The sequence below is a fragment of the Mus pahari genome, chromosome 5, assembly GCF_900095145.1.
Source record: "Mus pahari chromosome 5, PAHARI_EIJ_v1.1, whole genome shotgun sequence".
In the NCBI taxonomy this organism is placed as follows: Eukaryota; Metazoa; Chordata; class Mammalia; order Rodentia; family Muridae; genus Mus; species Mus pahari.
In genome coordinates, this window is record NC_034594.1 from 128,186,566 (window position 1) to 128,195,433 (window position 8,868).

At 54.3% G+C, this 8,868-nt stretch overlaps 1 protein-coding gene across 2 annotated transcripts in view; it reads right to left on the reverse strand.

Annotated features, from left to right (window-relative positions):
- Positions 1–7,922, reverse strand: part of Kiaa1614 (KIAA1614 ortholog) — a 31,190-nt gene extending 23,268 nt beyond the window's left edge. For both annotated transcript variants that reach the window (XM_029538852.1, XM_021198575.2), the window contains exons 1-3: positions 7,595–7,922; positions 4,849–5,732; positions 4,149–4,215 (exon numbers count right to left, since the gene is read on the reverse strand). In XM_029538852.1, the coding sequence (XP_029394712.1) occupies positions 4,149–4,215; positions 4,849–5,732; positions 7,595–7,638 (995 nt within the window). In that variant the 5' untranslated portion in view covers positions 7,639–7,922. The remainder of the gene's footprint in view (positions 1–4,148; positions 4,216–4,848; positions 5,733–7,594) is intronic.
- Between the last annotated feature and the right edge of the window lie 946 nt (positions 7,923–8,868).

The following is an 8,868-nucleotide window of genomic DNA, read 5'->3' on the forward strand; positions in this document are numbered from 1 at the left end:
GGAGGGAGGAGGGAGGAGGGAGGGAGAAGGGAGGAGGGAGGAGGGTGAGTGGGTCTGAATTGGCTGTAGGGCGAGGGTTTGTGAAGGTGCACCCTTCTTGAGTCCGTCGGACACCCACAGAATGAAACCTAAAGAAGTGGGTTATGGTGGGCTTCAGGAATCCCCACCCCTGGACCATCCCTTCCCAGAAGGGTCACCCAGTGAGTGCCTTCAGGGCTAAGTCTCAGTTCCCTCATAGGGCTCAGCTGTTAAGAGAAATGGTCCCTCCAAACACAGTAGGAGTCCACAAACGTCAGCACAGACTACTGTTGTGCCTATTATTAGTCCTAGTGTTACCTCCACCCCTTCTATCTGGGTGGGGGTGGGGATCCTTGAACGTGAACTAAGGTCACCTGCCAATGCGGCTACACTGCTGCTGGCAAAGAGAAGGCAAGTTTAGAAGTGACGTCTCAGTCTCGGGTGAGAGGGCCTCAGGGTTTGTTCCAGATGAGCTCGGTGGGAAAGGTGACTTCCACAGCACAGGGGACAGGAGGCTGATGGGGAGCATAGGAAGGCCAATGCCCTTCTCTCCACAGAGAGGGCAGACCAGCTCTGTCCATGTTCCCAAAGAATGATAACACGTTCCCCACTGAGGCCCGGAACATGACCAGGTCAGCATGGCATGGGCTCGGAATGGGGCACACAGACAGCTGGCGTGGCAGAGGTCTGAGACACTCCCAGGAGGGACTTCTCTAGAGGTCAGCTTAGCTCCCTCCCACCTTGAAGATGTTAACTTCAGTGAGCTCCTCCCGGGTCAGGGCTGAGCCACGAAGGGATTCAGTGTGTGGCGTGGCTGTGGGTGTGGTGACAAGTGCAGCGAGGGACAAAGCACCTGAGCCTTCCAACGCACTGCCTTTGTGTGGGATCAAGCCAGGGAGCAGAATTCTGGACGCCACAGAAGCGGTTAAGCATTTAAAGCATGTAGAGGCTTGATGCACGGCTTGACTGTTTTGTCCTTTTTCCTTTGAGCATCTTGGGACTGCACGTGCACAGCTTTCTTTGTCTCTAAATCTGCACAGTGCAGGATAAGGGCAATGGTGGGAAGGGGGATAAGCCAGCAGCATGGGGTGCAACCTCTCCAGTGACATCTTGCCCTGGGCACTCCTTGTTGACCTCTGTGACCCCAAAATGCCCAAATGACTCATCCCCTAGGCTAGGGAACCAAATCCCTGACACTCTGGGCTCAAAAGATACAAAAAATGGCCAGTGGCTGGCTCAAGATGGCCTCTTCCCGGTCTCCTCGATGCTGCTGAGCCCACAGGACTCACACCAAGTCAAGTTTCCAGCAGATAAGATCATCCTCTTGTGTAGGAGGAGGCAGCAGGAACAGGAAGGAGACTGTTGAATGCCTCTGCATCCAAATGGGATCTCAGTTCCAGGTTCTCCCCGGGCAGCTCCTCTCCACGGATCACCACACACCCCACCTCAGATGCTCTCAAGCAGTGCTGCAGCCTCCCTCACCCATCTGGAATGTTCCTTCTGTTTCCAGCCAGACCCTTGCAAGCCCTCACAGGCTCCAGCTGTCGGAGAGCCCTCAGTCAGCTCTTTCCTGCCTGCCTTAGCCAGACACGCTATGAGCACCTGTTCTAAAATGGTACAGCTCTTGCCTCCAGGAATTCAAGGAGAAAGACACCCGTAATGGCACTGGTGGCAGTGGGGGCTGGCAGGGTCGGCAGGGCTGGCGGGCAGAGCCATGAGAGTGAAGAGGGTGATTCCATGTGAAAACACGGATACACAAGCTGACTCATGCTTCTCTCACTCCCCACAGCAGAGAACAGATCAATCTGCAGGGACATAGAAGGACCCAGATCCCCAGCCCAAGGGGTTGCTTATCCAAGGGATGACCTGTGGAGGTAAGAAAAGGGTAACTCAAGGCCGTGTCCCATAGCAGTCAGAGCATAGGCCTGGGGACCCGAGTGCAAGTCCTGACAGCAAACTCTGGGCAAGATTCTTGGCCTCCCCTAGAGTGTTCTCGTCCCCGAAGCAAGAACAATGGCTGCGATCTGTCCTCAAAGTGAGATGTATAAACAGCACTTACACAACACCCCGCACACAGCCAGGGGGTGGAAATGGCAGTTGCCAACCTGCTCTTCCGACAGGCCACTAGTGTCTTAGGCAATGCGTGCTAGAGAACAACCCTGGGGTAGAGGACAGAGGTCTCCTGCAGGACCTGAGGTCCTGAGTCTTTAGGAGGCTCACCTCCATAGCTGACTCCTTAAGGCCACCTTATAACAAGCTGGCCCAGACACTGCAGACCCAAGCACTGGGCTCTGCAATCAACGTGAACTTGCCGGGTCACCTTGAAGAACGTAACCAGGAGTACGTGGCTTAACCTGGCTGTCATGGCTCTGTGAGTGTAGCACGGGTTATTTAGATTCTAAATCTGACTGAACAGGAAGCAGAGCCTTTTGCTCTACCTCTTGCTCTTCAAGCCCTGAGAGAGTTTGCAGTGCAGAGGCGTGGCAGGTACTGACGGGTGGCCACTGAGACCATCAGCTACAAGCACAGAGCACTCCTCTCCCAAGGCTACAGATGGCCTGCCAGGTTAAACTGTCAGGAGTCTAGTCCTGAGAGCTCTGAATATCCTCACAGCCATGGGTGGGAGGCTTTCCCAGCCCCGCTTAAGCGGCTCCTTTAAGACAACCAGGTTTTGTGACTCATGATCTCAGAGCAGGCCAGGGGCTTGCCTTCTTTCTACCAGGACTCTGAGCAAAACCCCAGCAGTCGTGCTTCCCTGTGAAGGCACTGGAGAGGGCTGGGGGGGAGTCTGGGAGAGCAAGGCAGGTGTGCGGGGCTTGGCGGGGCTTCTCCACTGCACCCGGGAGCCTTTGCAAGGCTCTCTCAGAGGGCTGCAGGTAGAGCAAAGACGAAGGAGCAGAATACCACTGAGCACCTCAGTAGCGATCAGATGAGGATGCGGTCAGAAACTGAAGACAGCAGCCAGGAAGGCAGAAGAAGACAAACCAGGCGGCATCCATCTCTCCAGCCCCCACCCCAAGCTGAGCACAACCCTGACTCTGGGCACCCTCATTTTGCTAAAGCAGGCCGTTTCCCAAATCTTGTGTGGTGAACCCCAGAGGGACGGGATCAGAATATGGGGACAAACTGCCACTCTGATGAAAGGGCCACCAGGGAACCTCTCGTCCCTTTCTACGCTGGGAGGACACAGTAAGAATGTGAGGAAGCAGGCCCTCACCAGACACTGGATCGTCTGTCTTCTCACTCTTGGATTCCCAGCCTCCTGTACCGCAAAAATGGCATTTCTGTGGTTTATACGTCATTTTGAGTCGTCGTAAGATGCATTCTGTTACAGAGGCCTTCCCCGTGGTTTGGGAAGGGCGGGTCAATCCTAGTGAGATACACAGCCTGACCAGGGAGAAGGGACAAAGCTGACTACTGTGGGCAGGCATCAGGAGACTCCTCCCAGACTGAGGTCATGCGCGGCTGTGGAAAAGGCCGCCACTCCCAGACCCAAGGCCTCTCTCAGCCTCATGTGCCAACATCCCAGCAAAGGCTTAAGGCTGCTGAAGGCAAAGGTCAGCCTCCATGTGGCCCCCATGTGGCCCGCACTGCATCTCAGCTCCCACTCTTCTAGACTCGGGACACTGCTCACCTCGCCCACCACACTGAGGACAGCAGCAGCTTCCCTAAAACAGAAGCGAAGGAGCTAAAAACAGTCTGTGGCCCTGCTGAGAGGCTGGACCGCAAATCCTTGGCGCTGAACTCTGCACACGCCTCTGATTAGGAAAACAACAGGTGAAGTTAAAGTTAAAGGTTCCTGTACCTTCCCCGGAGGAGCTTCACACCCAAGCCCATTAGCTTCACAATTCCCCTATGGACTAAAAGAGGTAGAAGCCTAGGCAGGGAACATGGCCTCCAGGATGAGCAGGTAACTGGAAGGTTTGCTGCAGACCTCTGCACCCAGTGGCTTGGCCCAGGTGACAGGTAGCCAGCAGCTGGTACTTTCTACAAGGGCATCAAGAATGATCGTTGGCAGTGGCCACTATCTCCTGGTGAAGGCTTGCCTCTGTCTCCTCTGGTCTTAGCAAGGTTTCCTACTGCTCTGGTGTATAGAAAATGGAGGGATGGTGGTAAGGAAGAGCCCTTACCTGCTCTGACCTGAGTCCTGCTGGGGGGTGCCCGAGTCCCAGTCCACCACGTCTCCCGCTGGTCGCTCTAGGGCCCAGAGCAGAAGCAGAGGTCAGGGCAGAGCCACCAACTGGTGAGCACAGAGGAGAGATGCTCTACCCGCTATGTGAGCCGAATGCCTATGTTCCACACACTAAAATCTAATCTGCCATATGTTGGGATTAGAAAGCTCTGGCCTGAGAAGTGGAGGCACAGGCTGTCAGCCTGTGAGTGAACTTGGATTGGTTGAGAGGGTCCACACATGCCCTCAGGTAAGGTAATGACCCTCGAGGAAGGATGTCTTCCCGAGTCTGAGCGCTCACCCCGAACGAACAGCGTCCAACGGGCAGCAGGACGCTCAGGCTCTTTGGGGATGTGCTCCTGTCTGCTAGCCCACTTCACCACACTGGGGATGGCGCGGGGCAGCATCATTAGAGGGAGTGCAGGAGGCTACTCTGCAAAGACCCACAAGGCTTGCTTAAGGAAGAGTCTCATAAACCTCTGTCCCTAAGCATAAATAGCCTCCCACTGATCTAGAGGGCCACAGGGTTGGAGGTAGTTAGGGCTGCATATGCATTATAAAGGACAGTGATTATGTGGGTGACATTATTGTGCCATCTTTCCAGTCCCCCCACCACCATGCCCTATTTGCTCCAACTCAGGTAGTAAAATGAGGCTCACCTGATGCATCCCTGTCCCAGGATGGAGTCCAGTCTGGGTTCCCTGCTTTGGGAGAACTCTGTCTGGAAACCTTCAGCATCTCCTGCAACAGGAGGCGGTTCCTCTCTACCCGGTCAGACAGGGACAGAGCATTTGCCACAGAGCCCAGAGCCCCCAGGCCCCGAGCTCTCCAGAATGTCTCTGGTTGGTCTGTTCTAGGAATCAAATCCTCCCTGGAGGTTAGGGCTGTGCTGTCCAGATCTTCCTCTGTGACCATACCATCTCCAAGTGGGTATGGTCCTCTCTTCTTCTGGCTGCTCAAGGGGGTGGTTTTACAGGGACCGGGCCCCCGTGGCTGGACTGCAGAAACCCAGTTGTTGGAACTTTCTTGTAAAGAGCCAGACCCTGCTACTGTGTCCTCCTCATGGTCAGCCAGCATCCACACTGCTTCTGGAGACCGCGGGCTTTGTTCATTCCAGCTCGCAGGGGTAGATGGCTCGGGTCCACCGTTCCTGGCAGGTTTCTTCTCATTAACATGTCTGGCCACATGTCCATCATTAGGGTTCTGAGCATGGGGGACCACCAGGGCATCGGGTAGGCTCCAGGCTACTCCAGTCTTGACTTGGTGGCATTTGGATTTTGTGGGGGATGGACGCTCATAGGAAGTGGGACGGGGATCTGTCCCCTGTTTTCCTGCTGTCATTTTCTCCTTCAAGGCCTTCACCTTGGACTCCAGCACAGAAGGACTTTGGAGCTGCAGCCCCCATGTCCTGGGAGGTTTAGGGGGCACCAGGTTAGATGTTCGGTCTTCCTGGGGGCAGGGAGCAGGTCTCGAGAGACGTCCACTGTCTGGCTGCTCAGCGCCATCTCTGGCCATTGTTGATGTGCTCTCTGATCTGGATGCTCTGCAGGAAAAAAGAGAAGCTGAGACCCTGACCCTGGATGACCCCAGTGACCCGCTTGGTCTCCACAGTGCCCTGATATGGACCCCTTCTCAAATGGTAGACCTCAAGAAGAGCAGGTGTCCTCTATATAACGTGGACACACATGGGAAAGGACAAGTCACAGGACAGGACAAACAAGTTACCAGCAAGCTTATTTTCTCCTGGCATGAGTAGTGCCTCTTTCGAGGGCAGTGAGGGGACTGGGGAGGGTGGTTACTGGAGCATGGGCAGTAACCCCGCGGAAGGAAATAATACCATTTTCTATCCCCATTTTTAGGGTGAGCAAAACAAGGCCTCAAACAATCCAATGTCAAATGTGAACCATGGTGAAGAGCAGTGTGATTCCCCAACCCTGGGCTAAAGGAGGCCCCAGAAGAGAATGGCAGTGTTGGCTAATGGTCAGTACTCTTCCTCCTGGGTGAAGGACCTGTCCCTGCTGTAGAAGGTGCTGCTGCCTTCCAGCTTCATGCCAGCCCCAGTGAAAAAGTGTTAGACTAGAGTCAAGCTGTACCCGAAAGAAGAAATAGTGACAGTCACAAACTATAACTTATCTGTTCTATGTCAAGCAAAGGCTTTTCAGATATTTCAACATTCTCTAAAATAATTTCAAGATGTCTGTGATAGAATGTTATTTTATATAAATAAAGATATTTATTATTTACTATATAATAATCATTACATATTATATAATATGTAAATAAAAATATTGTTTTTAACAGATAGAGATCTGAGGCATAGAGAAATTACATCACGTAGATGCCATGGGGGAGCCAAGTTTGTAACCAGAACCTTTCCATTCCAAGCTAGGACTCTTCAAGAATAGTGAACCTTTAACTGCACCCCTTGTTCTGAGGTAAGACCTGAGTCCACAGAGGTCACGAGACTGACTAGAATTATATGGGCCCCTTGGTGGCCTGGCTGATTCCAATAGCTTTACAGAGAATGAAGTGACAACTGTTTTACTCCCTGTATAAGCTACTGTGTCATAGTGACTACTCAGAACACTCAGAAGTCACCCTAGTCCACCTGTGTCCGGTACGAAGTAAACTCAGCGTGTAAGAATTTGGGCGTAGAGTATATATTAGGTTAATTATTCCCTTCTCACAATAGGAGCCCACCAGAAGATGCTCTTAAAGGTAAGTCTCTTAAAGTCATTTATTATAATTCAAGTAATATGTTTCAGAATATACATATTTTGTGAAGCAAGATACATATATAGCACAAAATTTCACAGCAGTAAGTCTGTGAAGTTTAGGGATAATAGAAGTCATTTTCTCTACGAGATCATCTGGAGCAGCGGTTCTTGGCATCACGGGGTCGCATATCAGATATGCTGCATATCTAATATTCACATTACGATTCGTAACAGTAGCAAAATTACAGTCGTTAAGTAGCAACGAAAATAATTTTATGGTTGGAGATCACTACAACATGATAAACTTAAACTGTACGAAAGGGTCGCGGCATTACGAAGATTGAGAATCACTGATCGAAAATGTAGTAGGTTTCTCTTTGCTGCCCAGCTACCTCTTCTCTGAGATCCAAGCCAGAAGCCCAGGTTGTAATGTGAGCTTTCAGAAAAATTGATGGGTCAACCCTGGAGCTGCGCTCTGACTTGTCCGTAGACCTTAAGGAATGAGACAGTCCCCCTGAAGGCCTCCGGACGACCTTCCTAACACCGATGCTCTAACTCAGAAAAAAACCTGGAATGAAAATGGACGGGAAGGGGCGAGCCTCCACGACCCTTCCAGCTCTGTGGCGGCAGGAGGTCGGGTGTCCCCGGGTGTGCCCCGCCACCCCGCCCGACTCCTCTCGGTACTCACGGAGAGCGGCGCGCGGGCTTGGCCGCCGCCTCCATCCCCTCCATCCCTCGGAGAGGCGAGGCCCTGCCCCACTCTCCCCGTCCGGGGCTGCTGCAGAGTCCGGGGCCGGACTCGCCCTGAATTCGGGCGGGCGGACGGGAGTGTGGCCCGCAGGCCTCGTCCCCGGAGCGTGTCCCGCCCCGGGTCCCGCGAGGAGAGGCCGGGTTGGCGGGAGTACGCGGCGCCCCGGGCCCCGCTGGGCGCCAGGAGCCGCAGCGACCGCTACTTCATAGCTTTGCTTGAAGGTGAAAGGCCCAGTCGGCGGCCTCGCGGGCCGGCCTGGGAAGAGAAGGGCGAGGAAGGCGAGAGGAGGGGCGGCGGAAGGGGATGGAGGAGCCGCGACCTCGGCCTGTCCCCACCCCCAGCCTCCCGCGGCCTCCCAGGGTCGTGGCCGCTGGACCCGGGCGCACGCCGGGAGCCCAGAGCTGCCTCGGCTGCGCTCCACTCCCGGAGCGAGGGCCTCCTAGACGGCCGGAGGATGCGCCCTGAATTTGGGGGCGCACCGGCTGCCACAGGGCCGTGTCCCGGGCGCCGATCAGATCCCTCCCCGGGGGACGCGGGCGCGAAAGCGGAGGGGCGCCCGGGTGACTCGTCCGCAAAAGGCGCCACGCTTCAGCCGACTCCACCCGGCACCCCTGGAGCGGGAAGCCGAGGACTGGCCTTTGTGTGGAGAACGTTTCGGGATGGGTCGGTGGGCTTCTCCGCAGGGCCGCCCCATCACCCTTGGGCGCCCTCTTAGGTCAAGATCATTGGCCGCTGTTCTTTGGGGACTCGGGGTAAGCTGGTATTGACCGCTCATCGGAGCCACCAAGAGCCGGGCCTGCATTGCCAGCTGCTTGGGAAGGGACCACTTCTGGGCGAGTGGAATATTCCCGAACAGACCTGGGTACAGGCCTCAGTGAAGGAACCACCAAAGGGCTGGCAATTGTGCCCAAATTCATGGAGCTTCCTCCTTCTAACCAGGAGGTGACTAAGTCTCTCCAATGTCCAGAACCATTTTGACTATTCCCCTGCCCCCAAAGGAACAGTAAGAAGAACCAGGACATTTCAGACGTCACTGAAAAGAGAAAGTGCTCTCTCTTTTTTCTTTGGCCAACAAGTTTCACATATTAATCTTTTGTGCTGCTAGATGGCAGGTGTAGCTACTGGAAAGGCTTCGCAAAGCTAAGGTCCTAACAGGGCACAGAAGGGAAACAGCAGTTCTGCCCCTTGTGCGGGTGTAGTCCTGTAGTCCC